Source organism: Peromyscus eremicus, chromosome X, assembly GCF_949786415.1.
Source record: "Peromyscus eremicus chromosome X, PerEre_H2_v1, whole genome shotgun sequence".
Classification (NCBI taxonomy): domain Eukaryota; kingdom Metazoa; phylum Chordata; class Mammalia; order Rodentia; family Cricetidae; genus Peromyscus; species Peromyscus eremicus.
Window position 1 is genome coordinate 89,096,282 of NC_081439.1, and position 19,492 is coordinate 89,115,773.

The window sequence follows — 19,492 nt, forward strand, 5'->3', positions numbered from 1 at the left end:
TTCTTGGTTAGTGTCACAATTGAATTATCTTATTCTCTGAGTTGATTTTGTTATTACAAGACCTACTGACCTGAATGAGCTTTGTTGCTATTTGGTTTCCTATAGGAACAAGCAGCAATTTGATCAGTGTCAGAGATAATTAATATCCTGGTTTATATAATTAAATAAGTAATACTAAGAGCCTACCAATTTCCTGAAGTTTGGTTCAATCTGTACTGCTTATTAAAGAAATCTCAAAATTCATAAAAAGGAAAGGCCTTTACCTCCCCCCACTTTGGCCCCTATGGGACAAGACTTACTTTCTGATCCTATTGGGAAAAAACACACTAGAAATGAATAATTTCGTCATTTTCCCCACCAACATTTAACAAATGTTCCTTTCCTAAGAAAATACTTCCCTTACTCATTCCAATAAAGATTAGCACTCAGAATGTTCATGTCAAAAAGTTTTGTTAACAATAATGCAGCTCATATGTAAAAGACTCATTTTAGTTACTGGTCATTTAAGTCTTTGACCCCAAATTAATGAAAGTTTGTAGATTTACTTAGATCCCATCTTTTAAGCAATAATTGCAGCACAAAATTAAAATTCAAAGAGTCACTTGGACTACATTTGCTGACTACTTATCAATTAAGATGCTTTGCTAAATAGAGTTCAAGTTTATAATTATTAATTTCCTTTCACTCTACATTAACTTGGCAATTCAAAAGATTACTATTTTTTATGGATTTTAGTTGCAGTTCAAGCTCCATTAATTTTATTGACTTCAGAACTATCTTGAACTGAAAAATAGATCTTAGCTCAAGATTTTAAGGTTTAAGTGAATGTGTAACTGACTTGAAAGAAATTGGGAGATTCTTTTAAGTTTATTGCTTGTCGTACTTGAAATACAAGTTTTGTAGTACTTGAAATACAAATCAAAACATATTTTGATATATATCACTTTAATAAGCTTGACAATTCTTTTCAATACAAGGTGAGGTAATATAGATACTTTTAATTTCTTTTTAAAAAAACGGTATGTCTTATTGTGGAGGAGAATGGCTAGTCAAAAAGGTACATGACACATAGGCTGTTGTTCTTCCTCTTCATTATTTTAGGAACATACAATTCAACTTAAAATTTGGTCCACTAAAATATAGAACTCCCCCCCACCCCCACCCCCGCCATAACAAAAATAAATTAACCTCATAGTTGAAAGAGAAATTTGGCATAGGTCTCTGTGTGACCTCGAAAGACAAGTCAGGCTTTGTGTCACCTGCACAGAACCCGCCTCAACCCCCCTGACAGTACAGCTGGCTGCCTGTTTCTGGACTTGTTCTGTGCCGCAGCAGGACAGCAGGTGGATGGGAGGATGCTCAAGACTCATGACAGCCACAGGACCACTTACTCCAAATTAAGCAAGCTTTAATGGAGAACAATAAATGACATCAGTAGAACAATCTCAAGAGTTTTGTTGCCTGAACAGTGGGTTGTAAGCTTAGAACAGGGACTTGAGCAGGAGCGATACAACATGTTGTAAGATTCTGAAGGTGAGCAAATGCTTTCAATCATTCCAGATGCCTTGTGCAGAAACTTGTGCAGTTTCCAGGACAGTGAGGACAACAAAACCCTCAAAGAATAAATGAGAGCTGCTTAACTTTCTACAAGTCTCTTGAGTATTAAACCCAGGCCACCCTTGGCCACTTGCAGGGGTGTCTTTTCTTCTTTATTCTCAATGTAAATACTTGCTCCTCGGGTCACCAGTAATTTTGCTTCTTCCACTCTCTCCTCATCACAGGCTAAGTGTCTGAAATTGGGGATCACAAAGATGAATGAGTCACTACCAGTTCTATATAGTCGTTAGGATTTCCAGTCTAAACTGCTTATCCCTGGACAGTGGTGATATTGGAAAGTTATTTCATCAGGAAAGGGAAATCAACTGGCATGGGAAAGACTGGAAATTAAACTTAACTAGAATAGCTCTATAAACCAGATCATAAATCATGCTCCTGGTCCCACTAAAACACACAGTTGGCTCTAAATGCTAGCCTAAGGCACAACTTCCTCATTTGACGGAGATTAATGGTAATTTACTCTAAGCACTTTAATGTAATAATTCAGGGTTAGAATTAAGGGAAGCTTCAATTCACGTTCTGCTTCTATAATAATGCGTGACTTTTGGAAAAACTCTTAGAAAGATCTGATCTCACTTGATTTGTATATCTCCATTGACGAATCAAGGTACAATTAGCACTGGTTTACAGTAAAAGTTGTCACAGAGTTTGTTAAAGTTCTTGTTCTGATGACAGAGGTCAACAGTTAACTTGCTGAGGAAAGAAACCAACCTCTGCCAGTCACTTATATAGAGTTTGACAGGCAAAGTATTAGGCACTTTATACAGCATTTTATTTAAACCTCACAGTAATCCAGTGAGGAAGAAATTACTACTATAAAATTACAGAGAAGGAAATTAAGGGGAAGGATGGTTAAGTTCCTTAATATGCATACTTAATGTAGTTGCAAAGGGGCAGCACTTGTATTGAAGAACAGTATCCATGAAATTCTAAATCCTATTTTCTCCCAAGGACCCTATACTATCTAATTCCTAGACTATTTCCAGGCCAATGTGATTAATGACACACGGAGAAATAAGCTAGACTATTCATTAAAAAAACAGTCGCTTTGGCCTACAAGAAAGACTTTTAAATTAAGAATTAAGAAAACACTATTTTTCTTGGTCTTCATGGGGTCCCTCCCCTCAGAGATTGGGGAACCCTGTGGAAGAGGGGCAAGAAAGACTGTAATAGTGAGAGGGGATGGAGGACACCAGGAGAGCAGGGCTCACTCACGGAGACTCCAACAGAAAGTCGGGACCTGCTGGGGTCTGCACCAGATCCTCTGTGTGTATGTTCTGGCTGTTAGCTTGTGAGAGTGAGACTCCTGACAGTGGGAGCGGGTGTTTGTGTGAATCTTTTGCCTGGTCTTAGGAAGTTTTTATGCCTGCTGGGCTGCCTCACCCAGCCTCGTTATGAGGGCTTTCGCCTTGTCTTATTGTACTTTGTTGTGCTGTGTTGGCTGGTATCTTTTGGAGGCCTGCTCCTTAATAAAGAGGAAATGGAGGGGGGAGTGGATCTGGGGGAGAGGGGAGGTAGTGGGGAGCAAGGAAGAGTAGAGGAAGAGAAAAATGTGGTTGCGATGTATAAGAGAAGAATCTATTTTTAATAAAGAAAACAATATTTTTATGACAGGATCTCTCTATGTAACTTTGGCTCCCACAGGAACTTGCTATGTAGACAAGGCTGGCCTTGAACTCAGAGATCTGTCTGTCTCTCTTCCTCCCAAGTGCTGGGATTAAAGGCATGCACCATCACCGCTGGTCAGTATTGTTTGTTTTTGTTTTCTAAAGAGGGTCTTACTATGGAGCCCTGGCTGAACTACCTATATTGACCAGGCTGGCTCGAACTCACAGAGATCTGCCTTTCTTTGCCTCTCCAGGGCTAGGATTAAAGGTATGTGCTACCATGTTCAGCCCTTGAAAACAATACTTTCAAAAGCTGTCTTAAAGTCAGCCTTCTTCTAGACTACAAAAAGACCCAGAATTTCTGACTTGAAAAAGGTCATTATTCAACAAAGGAGAAAAATGGGTATGTAAAAACCACAAACAAAGATGGACAGACACACACTGACACACACAAACACAAAGTAAAGGTTGGCCTGAAGTTATCCACATTAATCAATCCCAGGTAGATTTAAGAGTCACAGAAGTGAATACTTCATTCATCTCAGGATGAGAGAAAAGCTTTCTACATGTGATGGAAATGAATAGGTTTGTCTACACAGTAACTGGTCACTTGTGATAGTTGAAAAATCAGGAACAAATAAATAGACAGACTGGGAAAATATTTTCAACCGCTATGACATAATGTTCCTATTTTTACTGTGTCAAGAGCACTTAAAAGTCTGTCAAAATGACAAAGGGCTATATACTACATGACACACTGAGGCCTCCAATGCCACCAGGACGAATGAAGAAGTGTTGGAGAGTGGGGGGGGGGGAGAAGAAGAAGCAAAGAGGTTTGTTTTGTTGTTTTGTTACTGTTTTTGTTTGTTTGCTTGCTTACTTTGTTTTGTTTCTTTTGTGGGAGGCACTGTAGGGGTGAGGGGAGGATACAGGGGGATCAGGAGGTAAATGGAATTGAGGTACATGATGTGAAACTCCCAAAGAATTAATAAAGAAGATTTTACAAAAGAGTCTGTCAAAATGAATGAATTCCCCTGAAAGGGAACAGAAAGGCCACAAAATGTCATAATTTTAGGCATTAATAAATTTCAAAATCAGTAACAAAATGTCAGTTCTAACCATGAACTGTCACACTGTGTACAACACGAGGGTAATTCAGTACTGATGAGCAGGTACTAGGTACTGTTAAGATGCTGTTGGGAGGGTATAATGAGACAACTCCTCTGGAAGCAATTTGTCTTGAAGCATGTGTATTTGTTGAAACAATCAACTTCTAAGAGTCTATCCTAAGGTCACAATCAGCAATATGGGCACAGATTTTCTTAAACAAATCGGTCAATGCAGCATTACTTAAAATAGTCAAAGGCTCAAAGCTCTTTAAGTATCAGGAATGATTAAATCATGGCACATGTATGCAGCCATCATAAATGTTTTAAATGTATTTAATGACATTGAAAAATGCTGACAATGTGCCATGAGATGAAAACATAAAATTATTACATCTCAAATTTTGCTATTATATGCTACATATATATATATATATCTGCATATAAACAACTGGAAAGAAATATTCAAAAATGCTATTAGTATTTTTGGGGGATAGCAAAATGATAGCCAATTTTAGTTTTTGTCATTATGCTTTGGTATCCTTTCAATTTGTTTTTTTGCTCTTAGCCTGTATTGCACTTGTAAGCAGAATAAAAATGACTGCTATTTGTCACTTACAGAGGAGTGTTACCCTCAGTGTCTTGGATGTTTGTGGATGCTTTGTAGAACAGAAGGACATGAACCGTCTTCAAGTTACCCTTGGCTGCTGCCCGGTGCATTGCTGTGGCCTCATAATGGTCCTTCGCATCTGGATTAGCCCCACCTTCTAGTAACATGACAGCAATCTGGAAAGGAGGACAAGAAAACAATGCGGAATCTGTTTCTGTTCATGTTGAGAACGCAAAGGGAAATAATGCGGGGACAGCAGAACCATACCTCATGCCTATTTTTCGAAGCAGCATAATGGAGGGGGGTGCAGCCATTTTGGTTGACAGCATTCACTTGGGCACCTTTTACCAGAAGGGCTTTTACAATCTCATCCCGGCCAGCAGAAGCAGCAATATGAAGAGGAGACCAGCCTGCCTGTATAAAAGGTGGGTTTTTACAAACGCCAAGGAGAAAAGGGACAGAGGTATGAACATTAACATTTGTTCGAGGTTTATAGAGTTGTATAGATAATTTAACAACCTTCTCCTCCCACTCCATTAAGCACTGTGGAAAATTTGGAAACAAAAATTTATACAAAAGAAAAAATGAGCTGGAGAGATGGTTCAGTGGTTAAGAGCACGTACTGCTCTTTCAAAGGACCTTCCTTTGGTTCAGACGGAACACAAAGGTCTGTAATCCCACCTCTGGGGATCTGATGCCCTCTTCTGGCCTCCAAAGGCAACTGCACATAGATGGCATACTCTCACAGATACACACAAATAAAAATAAAATCAATCATTTAAAAATAGCCACAATCCTATAACACAGATATGACATATAAGACTAATTCTAATACAATAACTTAAAAAAATAAAAACTAGAATCAGAGTATATGAAATTCTGTGAGGTGTGTTTTCCACAATTTCTACTTAGCATCTTAAGAATTTTTCTGCCATTCTTTGGAATGATTGATTGCATGTTAACTCACAAAGTATGTATACCATGCTCTATTCAATCATTCTCCCTTAAAATTTTTATTTTCTGTTATAAATATTACTTTAGTAAACATCTCTGAAAATTAACCTGTGCCTACAAAACAGGCTCCATTCCCAGTTTTTACAAGTCTTATCTTTTCACTTGTGTGTATATGCATGTAGGCCAAAATGGGGTGTCAGGGCCTCTGAAGCAGGAATTACAGGACGTTGTGAGCCACCCGACATGGGTACTGGTATCGGGGACTAGGGGGGTCGAGACCCTTGACAGTCCCCTCCCAGGGTCCGGGAAGAATCTACAACCAGCTGATAATTAATCTTTGATGAAAAGAAATGAATCTATGTACACGAAACTTCTTAATTCATACACTTCATTATTCTGTGACAGTTCTCTCTCTACACAGCTTCTATTCTGCTCTCATGTCTAGCTCCTTTCTTGCCTGATTTCTCTATATTTATCTACTGCCTCCTCTAGGTTCTATCTTAATTCCTTCATCTAGTTCTGTCCCTTCTAGGTTCTCATCCATCTAGTTCTTTCTCCTATCAGCTCCTCTCCCATCTCCTTCTCTCTCATCTGGCTCTTCCTCATCTTGTTCTTCCCCATCTGGCTCTTTCTCATCTCCCATCTCGTTCCTCTTGTCCTCTCTTCTAACCCTTCAATCTAGTTCTTCCCCGTCTCAGTTTGTTCCTTTCAAGTTCTTACCCATCTAGTTCTCCCATTCTCTTTTCTCTTCTCCGCCCCGTGTCCTGGAAGTCCCGGTATATAAAAGGAGGGTCCGAGCTAAATTGTGTAAAGCTATTACTTAACGTCCACCTCTTCTAGGCGGTGTCTCCTTGTGGAACTCACCTTAAGTCAGGAGACTTGTTTGTGGGCTGCTATCACTGTTAATCATTGAAAGTTGGGCGCCCACCTGGGCATTGTCTCCTGTTAGTCCTTGAAAGTGGCTAAGGGAGATAAACTAATTCCAGAGAAAGCCTTCCCTAAGGCTGTTCTCCAAATTCCTGGAATGTGTGTGTCCAGAGAGTGATCAGTCCACACTGTTAGCCCTTCTAAGGGAAAAGTCAATTGGGAAAACTATGAAGGCACACATGATTTTCATAACAGAATACAACTGATATACAACAAGCCAAGTAACACCAAAAACTCCTTGGGATTTGGTTTCCTCTGGAGGAATTCCTCCAGGTAGTGACTTTGCCATAACCAGCTGAGTTCTTATGATAGATTCCTGCGGCCCGCAGCATACTGGAACCAAACCTTGGTCCTTTCTCCAAGAGCAGCAACTTAGCTACTGAAACATCTCTCTAGCTCCCACAAGTCTTATCTTAATATAGCCAATATCATTATAATAAATGTTTCTACGTAACACATATACACCTAGGCCTTTATTAGTCAGGCAACATTCACCAACAATTTTAACATAAATATGCTAACAGTCTTTTTGAGTTCATAATAATAATAAGCCCTGAATTACAGTTTCCTTACCATTCTAAAATAATGTAATCATTAGCCTCCTGCCTATTCACTAAGGCCATACTATAACTTCCTACTTATAAAGGTTCCAATTTTGTTTATGAGCTTAATATTCAGACTTCAGTAAATACAAGGCTGGGGTGTAAAGATAACCCAGGGTTTATCAAACTTGCCTAGTACTTACGTCATCTTTATCATTCACTGGCACTCCAAGTTCCAGCAAGAATTCAACAATTTCTGTATGACCAGCTGAGCATGCCCAGTGCAACGCAGTCCTGCTGTCCTATATGGGAAACAGGGGAGCACAGCTATCAACATTCCTGAAGACAAATAAGCAGAATAATGCTGATGCTGGCAAACCTCTAGTTTGAACATAAGAAATGGAGAGCACCAGGTCCTCAGGTAGGTAACCTTAAGCCATATTACTTACCAGCATTTGAGAGGCCCAGATATTAGTAACATGGGTGAATAACACCAATAAATGTAAGGAATTCTGGGCAGGATAGAGTGATAAAAGCATTGGTTTCAATACAGTGGCAGAAATGGAGACTTGCTGTGTACAACTCCGACGTTTATCATGTCTCTGTGAAACACTGTGCCACTTTTACATGCATCATTTCTTTTGACCCTCACCATTCTATATGGTTCCTATTATCCCCCATTTTACACATAAAGAAACTAAGACTACTTCACATAAGCAACTTATCCAGCGTCACATAATTTATCCAAGCTCTGTGACTGTGAAATCTCTATTACCACACAAACTTCAAGTGAGAGGTTCTACAAAGAAGATGTGAATTTTTGTTTTGTTTTGGTCAGGGTCTTGCTATGTAGCCAACATTAGCTTCAAATTCTCAATCCTTTCCCTCCATCTCCTAAGTGGTAGGTTTACAGGCATATGCCACTACATCTGGTGAACACATGAATGTTATGGAGAAAGAAATTAGAAATGTTCATACAAATAGTTGAGATTATTTTATAAAAACATACCCCACAGAATCAGTGCAATAAAATTGTGTTTTTTAAATAACAAGGTAGGAATCATGATTCTCAGAGTCCCTATTTGTGTTGATTGCCATACTTCTTAGCCTTGAGTAATACAGTGTGTTGATTGTATGTATGCATGTATAATGTGTGTGTGTGTGTGTGTGTGTGTGGGTGTGGGTGCCGGTGGGTCAAACCTAGGGCCTCCTGCACGTTAAAGCAAGCGCTCTACCACTGAGCCTGTAAAGCAACTTGACTGTGACACTCAGGGAGTGGCCTGGTTGGGGGTAGAGGCTCTATTAAGAATAAAAAGGAGGGCTGGGCGGTGGTGGCACACGCCTTTAATCCCAGCACTCAGGAGGCAGCGGAAGGTGGATCTCTGTGAGTTCGAGGCCAGCCTGGTCTACAGAGCGAGTTCCAGGACAGGCTCCAAAGCTACACAGAGAAACCCTGTCTCGAAATAAACCAAAACCAACTAACCAACCAACCAAGCAAACAAACAAACAAAGAATGAAAAGGAGAGGGGTAGAACCACCATCACTTGATACTTCTGCTGGTGCCCAGGGAGGGAGCCAGCTGGAAGTCTCACTTCTGTGGACACCTGTGGCCTTCCCTGTCAATGTCCCCAGAGAGCAGTTAAACTTTATGAAAAATTCAAATACACATAAAATAGAAGGAATATGACAGAGACCCACATGCGTCTATTATCTAGATTTAATGAAAAATATCTTGTTGTATTTACTTCTAGATTGTTGTTACTTGAGTTTCCATTTTTAAGAGTAATTTTACTTTTAATTGTGTGCATGTGTGTGGGTTTGTGTACATGACCATATGTGCATGGGGAGGCCAGATGAACTGAATTCTGGTCCTCTGGAAAAAGAGTATGTACTCTTAACCACTGGTCCACCTCTTTGGCCCTGCTGAGGTTTCTTGAAAACAGGACCCTAAATGTCATGATTGTTCACCTCTAATTATTTCAGCACCTACAAAATAAAAAGGGCTTTCATAAAAAAAATACCCACAAGACCATTATTAGACTTTTAAAATTAACGTTAACTCTGTCATGGAATGTAAACCTTCCAGGACTTGGTGTATAGGAGGCTCTTGAGTAGATGGACAACCTGGGTTACATAGGGAGATCAAATCTTAAAGAACAAAAGAAGTAAGATCAATAAAATTAACATTAACTCATTTAAAACAACTAATAGCCAATTTCACATTCAGAATTCCTTGTCTCCTACAAGCCTTTTTTCAGGTGGTTTAAAAATGGATGCAAATAAAGTCCATAAATTAATTGCATATGGTTGTTGTGTTAAGCTTCACAATCCTGACTAACACTCCTTTATGCCACTGACTGATTGAAGAATGGTTACATTTTCAGTGGATTAAGTTTTAATATAACTCATTTTATTACATTTGAACCATATTACCAGATAATAACAGAAGCAAACTGGGTGGACACAGGGGAATTCTCCTGTTGAGTAATAAAGGAAAATTCCAAAGAAAACAGTCTCTTCATTTCGAGTTATCCTCTAAAACAGACACAACATGGAGATTTTGGAAGTGTTAAACATTGTGTTACTAGTGTTTAACACCATGTCTGTCAAACAGGAGGCCATCTATGATTTAGAAAGTCATGTAGAAAACATGAGATTTTGTTGATCAGAACAGAATCACTTTCCACTGTCCATTTACTTTTGTTTACCTCCGTTCACTGAGTTCCACTGGATGTGGAAATCCCATTCTTTCTTCACGGTGTAAATAACCTCCCTTTCTATACAAAAACCTTTCCGAATATTCCTATAGATTCTTCCCTTTCCATCCTGAAATGAATACGTAAAGTTCTTTCGGGTGGGGGGTTACAATACATAAGAAGTCATGTTTTGTCGTTATTTCATTTATGCCTACTTTTTCTACTTAACTAAAATTCCCAGCTCCTCTCAAACTTCCTGGCACAAAATAGGCATTCAGTTACACGTGGTTCATTAAATAGGATTACAACTAAAGAAAAAGAAATCCACATAAAACGCTTTCTTCACAAAACTCTCAGTGTTTCAAAGCCTGGGCATTTCTGAGAAAAGCAGGAGATGTTCTAGAAACGTAAGAAATTCAGCAAGCAAAGCGGCCGCCCCCTCGCCCTTCCAAAAAGTCTGTTGGGGGCTAGAGTTGGAGAGCAAGTCTTGAGCTAACCCAAAGCTATGAGAGGGAGGAAGGGGCGGGAGGAGCTCAGAAGTGGCCTTGGACCAAGTCAAGTCCGGGAAGCCATGCAGGGTTTCACTGACGCCCGCGGCTAGGCGACAGGCCTTCGGGCTGTTTTACCTGATCGGTTCTAGTAGCTAGAGATATATCGGCCAAAATGTGCTCCTTCAACTCATCCAGCTTCCCGGTGTAGGCCAGGTTGCAGATCATTACGTTAGACACACACCCCTCCATTTCGCTTTCCCAGGATCTCCGTGAAACTCAAGTTCCGCCCATTCACGGCTCCTGCTCCGACAACCAATCAAAGAACTAGAGGTTCTCCAATCACTGTTCTCTCTGTTTTCTGTGTTGCCCGTCCAATAGCCCGGAGCTTCTGGGAAATGCAGTTTGAAGGAATTTCCGGGCCTGGAGGCATCTTTGCCGGCTACTCAGTTCCGGCTCCTAGCAATGTGGAACTACAAGTCCCAGAATCCTCTGAGAAAGCCGTAGTCAAGTTGCCGGTGGAATTGGCCCAGGATGACAGCTGGAGAATGGAGTCAGGTAATGGGAGCGGCTTCTGGAGGCACTGTGTGAAAGAGCTAGGGTGGGTGGTCGTTGGAGGGCCAGTAAATCGGCCACATGAAACGGAAACTGTACCGGGGCAAGAGAGTTCTGGGATCCTAAAGATCTTGTTCCTCTGGGCCCTCACTTTCAGTGGCAGGCGGAAGGGACAGTAGTTGGAGCTGAGTACTACCTCTTGAGCTTGAACCACGGACTGTAGCTACCCTCCCCCTCCCTACCACTGTCCAAGGAGTGGAAAGAAGCACAGGCTAGTTACCCTGCCATCCCGGCAGAGTGGCATCAGAGGAGGATTCTGCCACAGCAGCGGTTACACATGACACCATACAGAGGTGATGTGCCAGAGTGATGCTAAAGACAGGGTGTGATGCCATAGGAGCCACTTGATACCTAAGAGACCTCAGTGAGTCCGTAGCCTGGTGACATCGCTACTTAACTGTGGTCACCTTAGGGATACCGGGGTATGATGTTGTCACTTTAATATCATGGTAATGGCAATTACATCGAGGCTTGCTAGGATTTTAAGCTAACAATGTGGGTTTTTTTAAAAAAGGAAATTCCAAATAGTGCTGTAGCAGAAGAGATGCAAGTCTTATCTTTTATAGAGCATATCTGAAAGGGTATTAGAAAATAGGTTAAAAATATATTTTTTAAAATGATCATGTTTATGTCTCTCCTGTTGTGATATAGAACAGGGTTTAGCAAACTTCTTGTAAAATGCCAGGTTATAGATATTTTAGGCTTTTGGTGGGCAAATGGTAAAACCAAGTCTAGAAGACAAGTTATGACAAAGTTAATTGATGAAAATCTAAATATAATAATAGTTGAATATATTTTTAACACAGAAATACTGAGATCAGAATTATTTGAGGGAGGTACTATTTTGCTTAATTGAGGTTTAAAGTTAATATTTTCTATCATTAAAATCAATTCCAGATGTTCTTTAGTTAACAATATTTTTAATCTATTTTAATCTATAGGAAAGTATTTGGAAAGCTACTACCAAATATTGATAATCCATGAACACATTCTTTTAAAGACTATTTTATTGATTGTGTGTGTCTCCCTCTCCCTCCCTCCACCTCCACCCTCTGTGTGTGTGTACATACATGCCTTGGCATGCATGTGGAAGTCTGAGAACAACTTTTGGGGGTTGATTCTCTCTTTCTGTCATGTGGTTCTGGGGATTTAGCACAGGTCATCAGGCTTTCTTGTGGAACTATCTTGAAGGTCATAAGTTCTAATCTTGATTTAAATAAATGTAAACATTTTTCCAGAACAGTTTTAGATTTATAGAAAAGTTGCAAAGCCAGGTGCTATGGCTCACACTTTTAATCCCAGCACTTGAGAAGCAGAGGCAGGCAGATCTCTGTGAGTTTAAGGCCAGTCTGATCTACAGAGTGAGTTCCAGGACATCCGGGACTACATAAAGCAAGACCCTGTCTCAGAACAAATGTTGCAAAGATAGTACAGAATTCCTACATATTCTCTACCCAGTTTTACCTTTTCCTCCCTGTATAACAATTTGATTATGATAACTTACATAGCATAAAAGTCAGCTGGGGCTAGGGGTACCCAGCAGTAGAACATTTAGCTGACATGTGCAAGGCCCTAGCTTCAATCCTCAGCACTACAAAAACAAAAACTGAATGAAATACACCTATTTAAGTATTAATTGATTATTAGTTTCAGAGTTATGCAGCTATCACAATGAATCAGTTGTAGAACATTTTGATCCTTCCAGTAAGATTTTTTTTGCCCATTTTCAGTTAATCTTTATCTCCACTTCCTGCCCAGTGTACTCTTTATCTTTATAAAATTGCCCATTCTTAATATTTCACATAAGTTAAATCATGTAAGATGTGGTCTTTTGAGTCTGGCTTCTTTTACCCAGCATAATAGTTTTGAGACGTAACCATATTGTTACATGTGTAAGTACTTCCTTACTTTTGTTGCCTAATAATATTACAGTGTGTGAGTAATACATTTTGGGGTATCTACTCACCAATTGTTGGAAATTTAGTTGGTTTTTCCCTCCTAGTTGTTGGCTACTATGACTAATGCTGCTTAGGACACCAGTGTACACATCATTGTGTGGACATTTGTTTTTATCTCTTGTTTCTAGATACCTGAAGGTGGAATTCCTGGGTAATAGGACAATTGATGTTTAACTTTTAAAGCAGTTACAAAACTGTTTTCCAAGGCAGCAGCCACATTCTGTGCATGAGGCTTCTTGTTGCGCCACATCCTCACGTACACTTGTTATCGACTGGGCTCTTCTTGTTTTTGTTTGAGAGTCTTATTGTGAGGCCCAGGATGACTTCAAACTCACAATCCTCCCGCTTCAGCCTCTGAAATACTTGGATTTCAGGTGTGTGCCTTGCTGTTTAAAAAGATTATAGCTGATGAAGTTGGTATGACATGATCTATTATAGTTTTAATGTTTATTTCCGTATTGAGTGGCTGGTGGTAGTAAACATCTTTTAAGTGTTTATAAGCCATTGCTGGATCTTCTATACATAAGGAGCTGCTTCTTTGCTTATTGAAAACTGGGTTGTCGCCAGGCGGTGGTGGCTCACGCCTTTAATCCCAGCACTCAGGAGGCAGAGCCAGGTGGATCTCTGTGAGTTCGAGGCCAGCCTGGACTACCAAGTGAGTTCCAGGAAAGGCGCAAAACTACACAGAGAAACCCTGTCTCGAAAAACCAAAAAAAACAAAAACAAAAACAAAAACAAAAACAAAAACAAAAACAAAAACTGGGTTGTCATTTAATAGTTGAGTTGTAACAATTATTTCCATAGTCTAAATCCAAGTCCCTGTATATGATATGCAAATACTTATCCCCAATTCATAGTCTGTCTTTTCCCCTTTTGTTTTGTTTTGTTTTTTTGAGACATGGTCTCACTGTGTATCCCAAGCTAGTATCAAACTTGCAATCCTTCTGCCTTTGACTCCCGAGTCACTATTACTGGTGTGTGCCTCTGTGTTCAGCTTTTTCAGCTTTTTCTGTATCACAATGGTATGTGTTTTGGAGGGAAAGGTTTTGATTTTGTTTTGTTTTGTTTTGTTTTTGTTTTTTGAGACAGGGTTTCTCTGTGTAACAGTCCTGGCTATCCTGGAACTTGATTTGTAGACCAGGCTAGCTTTAAAACTCACAGAAATCCGCCGGCCTCTGCCTCCCAAGTGTTGGGATTAAAGGCGTGAGCCATTACCGCTTGGCAATTTTTTTTTTTTTTTTTGAGACAAGGTCTCACTCTGCAGTCCAGGCTGGCCTGCAACTTACTGTGTAACCCAGGCTTGCCCAGGACTCATAGTGATCCTCCTGCTTCAAGCTCCCAAGTGCTGCTGTTACTGGTATCAGCACCAGACCTCACTCATATTTTGATTTTTGATAAGTTTGAATTTATTCTTTTTTTCTTTTTAGTGTTGAACCTAGTTAGACTGCAAAATCTAAGATTTTGATGAGTTATTTCCTCCTGGAAATTTTGTTTTCTCTTTTGCATTTAAGTCTATGAATCATTTTGAGTTCACTTTTCTCTATGGTGTAACATCAGGTTAGCTAAGGTTGTTATCCAGATTGTTCTCGCAGCATTTGCTGAATCTTTTATTATTAAAATTTTAATTCTCTCCTCTATCAGTGTACGGATAAACTTACATTGTATATTTTAATCAGCTGTTCTCCACACTTTGTTCCAGTTTAATTAGTTATCTTTGGGCAGTGTCTTCTCCATGATAGTATAATCACACAGCATTTCTGTATCTTTAGAAGCTTTTGGCTTGTGGCAGTTTCTCACATTTGCTTGCTTTGATGACCTTGGTCATTTGGAAGTGTACTTGTTAGATACTTTTTAGGTCTATTTTTCTATGATTGGACTGGGATACAGGAGCATAGGATTTTAACTGACCATATTTGCTGCTTGAGAAATAAGTCTATCGTCACATTTGCTTCAGGAGATGTCATTACGTTGCAGATTAATCACTTCCAGCTGAAGGTTAGGTGAAAGATCCTCAACTGCACAGGGAAGTGGATCTTGGGCTACAGAAATAACCTTTCCACTTGCCTTAAGGTCTAAAGACTGCTGCTAGAACTGCAGTGTGAACTCAAAAACAATGTGTTCTAAATTTGTGTGTGACTAGGGATACTGTTCCCGTTTTAACTTTTGCTTAAAGGCAGCTGTATTGTGGTATAAATTGTATGCAATAAATCTCATTGTGTCCAGATATTAAAAGTTCAGTGTACTTGGTTATAAATCTATACTGTTGTGTAACCGACACCAAAGTCGAGATATAAAACATTTCCATACTTCCCCTAAATTCTCACATGCTCCTTTATGGCCACTCTTTTCCCCCACTCACTGTTCTTGACAACTACTAAACTGATTTCTGACCCTGTAATTTTTTAAGTACATTTATTGATTATAAGCATTTATAGTGTTGTGTTACCACTACCCAAAGCTTGTTTGAAATCATCCACTTTAACTAAGAAGGAAGCTTTATGTCTGTCATTCTTACTTTGCTGTCCGTATACAAACATTAGTCTATAGGGTTTCATTTTATGAGCATTAACTACAAATAAGATAATAAAAATATGTGGCCTTTTATGGCTTGTTTTTTTCACTTAATCTAATCATTTTAAAATTTATACAACTATATCATCACTCCATTTATTTTTATGATTGAATATATTCTGTTTTATGATAGTTACATATTTTGTTTATCCATTCATCAGTTTATGGCCACTTGGGTTATTATTCTCTTTTGTTACTTCTAAATATGGCTGCTATACTTTATGTGTAAGTTACTGTTCAGGCATGTACTTTTATTTCTTTTGTGTACATATTTAGGGGTAGATTATCTGGGTCATAGCCATATGAGCAACTCCATTTAACTTTTTGAGGGAGTGTCAGGCTCTCCCAAAGTGGCTATTTTATCTTCCCACAATAGTGCATTTGGATGAAAAGTTTTCTACAATTAACTATATATATATATATATATATATATATATATATATATATATATATATCTTTCTTTCTTTTTATTATAGCCTGTATAGTGGGTATGAAGTGACATTCCATCGTTTTGACTTGTCCCAGCACCAGAAGTATATAAAACATCTTGCCATCCCTGATAGCTCAGACAATATTAAGCATTACAATGGCTTTACTCCTGCTTCAGTTAGAATTTTTGTTTTCTAACTTTAGGTTGAATTAAGACAAATTATCAAGTCAGCAGCAAAAGCTAATTTTTAATGCCAGTCAGTGTTCAGCAATTGTGGTTGAAGGTGGTTCCCTTACTGTTTCAAAATATAAACATCATTTTTATTTTGCTTTCCAAGGAAAACATGTCAGATGGACTAAATTTAGTCTTGTAGCTGTAGTTTGCTAATGACCATTGTAGAAAATGTGCTCCATGTGTAGTAGGTGATATATAAATATTTATCCAGTTTATTATGGAGGCCTGTTGTATTTACCAAAGGAATTGTTATACTGATATTTAATCATAATAATGCATCAAGGAATGCAATGTGATTTCTAGAAAAAGCCTAGAAAAGAACAACACCCAGCATATCCCATACTGAGTTATTTGTTTGCATATTCTTTTATAGATAGTATGATGTGCTTTTATTTTATTTGGTAGATGTGGTAGTTAACTTTGGATTCTGAGTTCCTTGACACTAAGTGTAAGCTCCTTCTTTATGTTTTGAAAGATAGATGATAAACAGATCTTACAGGAAAGGTCTTGTCTTTTGTGGTGCTGGCCCCAAATTATGGAGGAACAATACTGTTGCTGTTTATGTTCATCTTGGGACAAAGGGGCCCTGTTAGGGTCTGACTTCTTTGCTACTCATATGATTGACTGTTCCCTATTGCCTTTTCTGCTGGCCACATAGATTCTAGGTCCTAGAACAAGCAAGTTAGCCTTCCAGACTTAAGTAAAGCATATGCTAATAATTAGCATCTATGGAGCACAAGTATCAGATAGTGTGTCTCCATACACTAACTCTTTGAGATAGGTACTAGTAGCCTCCAGGCCCTGCATTTTTAAAGTGAAATTTTAAACAAACGGACAACAACAATAAAAACTAGGATTGTAGATGTAAAATAGCATGCCTAGTAAAACTTGGAGCTAACATACTAATTCAGAGTTTTATTCTCAAGCTCTAGCATGTAACTGCTATAACATACTGCTAAATATTACTGAAGATACAATTATGGATAAACACAAACCCCAGATAATGCAATAACAATTCCTGTCGGAGGGCTCTGGGCTGTACCTGCATAACTGTGGGGGAAATGACATGATTTTTGTGCTGTACAACCGAACTCTCTATATCTGCACTGTTCTACTTTGGTGCCCCTAGCCATACAGGACTAATGAGCACTTAAAATGTGTTTAAGAATTGCTTTTTAATTTTTGTTTAATTTAAAATTAAATAGCTTCTTATGGCTAGTGTTTACCATTTTGGATTGTGTAGAGAGAAGTAATTATCCCTCATTTATTTCTTTCTAATTATCACCAAATAGTTTACTCACTGTAAATATTCCTTCCGTGGCAGAAATGAGAAAACAGTGATAGGAACTTGGGAATACCATGCAGGGAATATATGCAGTTCTACATAACTCCAGGACAACCACGGGAATAGGTTTTAAGTTGTCTGGCATGAAACGCCTCCATTCTTACTACTTACCAGCTAAGGCCTGAATAACCTACTCCAAGCTTTCTGCAATTGATTTTTCACTATTTGAAAATATAATTTATGTGTTTCAAGATGAGACATTTTAATATTTGTTTTTGATGCCACTGTTAGAATGTCCCTATTATTTTATGTCACGGGATGGGATGGCCAAACACCCTAATTGTCGAGCTAGAAACCTCATCCAACTACTGAGGGATCTGGATGCAGAGATCCATGGCTAGGCCCTGGGTGGATCTCTGGGAGTCCAATTAGCGAGAATGAGGAGGGTTTATATGAGCTAGAATTGTTGAGACCAAGGTTGGATAAAGCACAGGGACAAATAGCCGAACGAACGGAAACACATGAAATATGAACCAATGGCTGAGGGGTCACCAACTGGATCAGGCCCTCTGAGTGGGTAAGACAGTTGATTGGCCTGATCTGTTTGGGAGGCATCCAGGCAGTGTGACCGGGTCCTGTGCTCATGGCATGAGTTGGCTGTTTGAAACCTGGGGCCTATGCAGGGTCGCTTGGCTCGGCCTGGGAGGAGGGGACTGGACCTACCTGGACTGAGTCTACCAGGTTGATCTCAGTCTGCGGGGAAGGCTTTGCCCTGGAGAAGATGGGAATGGGGGGCGGGCTGGGGGGAAGGTGAGGGGGGCGGGAGGGGGAAGAACAAGGGAATTCGTGGCTGATATGTAGAACTGAATTGTATTGCAAAATAAAAATTAAAAAAAAATATTTCCATTAAAAAATCTATTTCATCATAAAACTGAGATACTGTTATAGCAGTTTGATAAAGCATTTTATTTATCACTCTTTAGCATTTATATTTTTGTTTCTAGGTCATTTATAAGTGGTTTCCTTAGTTTTTGTTATGAACAATAAAAGAATCACAACAAATTATAAGAACACAGAAGGGCTTTCTATGCTCTTCATTATGTTTACCTCATCCATTACACTGTACAGAATTATACAATATCAGATAAGATCGGGCACATTCAGGGTGGTATGGCCATAGATTAAAATGCAATATCAAAACCAGGAAATTGATATTGAAATGTTGTGTTTTGGATAGGAACTGTCCCTCTGCCAAAAGGTCCCTGTATTGATGGCTCCATTCCCTGGTTGAGAGGTGATTGGACCATGAGGGTTAATTCATTAGATGAGAGTGTACTGAATGGGCTGTTAGGAAGTGGGGCCTGCTTGGAGGAAACAGGTAAACGGAGATGTATGCTTTTGGTGGTTATGCCTTATCTCTGCCTCTTCCTGTTTATCCTTTTGCTTTCTGGTTGCTTAGGAGGTGAGAAGCTTTCCTGTGTCATGCCCTTCCACATGATGTTTCATTCTCACCTTAGGCCCACAAGAACAGAGCCAGCCAACCATGGGCTGAAACCTCTGAAAGCAAAATCAGCTGTCTTCCCGTTAGTTGTTTCTCTCAGGTATTTGTCATAATGGTAGAATATTAACATGTGGAATAATGTGTGTGAATAGCTTCAAGTTGTGTATGTGTGTACACATATGTGTTCTTCCAGTTAGTTATTTCTCTCAGGTATTTGTCATAATGGTAGAATATTAACATGTGGAATAATGTGTGTGAATAGCTTCAAGGTGTGTGCATTCATATGTACAGTGTATGAGTATGCACACATTCATATTCATATATATGTAGGTACACATGCATGGGTGTGTA

At 39.2% G+C, this 19,492-nt stretch overlaps 1 protein-coding gene across 2 annotated transcripts; it reads right to left on the bottom strand.

Annotated features, from left to right (window-relative positions):
• Nucleotides 1-1,588: 1,588 nt before the first annotated feature.
• Psmd10 (proteasome 26S subunit, non-ATPase 10) lies at nucleotides 1,589-11,468 on the bottom strand. 2 transcript variants are annotated; one of them, XM_059250068.1, is made up of 5 exons: nucleotides 10,686-11,466; nucleotides 7,567-7,665; nucleotides 5,208-5,354; nucleotides 4,950-5,116; nucleotides 1,589-1,790 (listed from the first exon to the last, which is right to left on the bottom strand). In XM_059250068.1, exons 1-5 carry the CDS (start codon nucleotides 10,797-10,799, stop codon nucleotides 1,637-1,639), a joined length of 681 nt encoding a protein of 226 aa, XP_059106051.1. In that variant the 5' UTR covers nucleotides 10,800-11,466; the 3' UTR covers nucleotides 1,589-1,636. The 2 variants fall into 2 exon arrangements, with proteins under 2 accessions (XP_059106051.1, XP_059106053.1); XM_059250070.1 differs by having other exon boundaries at nucleotides 1,678-1,790; nucleotides 5,029-5,116; nucleotides 10,686-11,468.
• Between the last annotated feature and the right edge of the window lie 8,024 nt (nucleotides 11,469-19,492).

Bases quoted from the DNA above. Each gene is read 5' to 3' on its own strand.
- Psmd10 (XM_059250068.1), bottom strand. From the start codon at position 10,799: ATGGAGGGGTGTGTGTCTAACGTAATGATCTGCAACCTGGCCTACACC. The intron at 5,355-7,566 runs GTAAGTACTAGG...CCTTTTATACAG, and splicing joins CAGTGAATGATAAAGATGAC to GCAGGCTGGTCTCCTCTTCA. The intron at 1,791-4,949 runs GTAAGTGACAAA...CCCCAATTTCAG, and splicing joins ACTGAGGGTAACACTCCTCT to ACACTTAGCCTGTGATGAGG.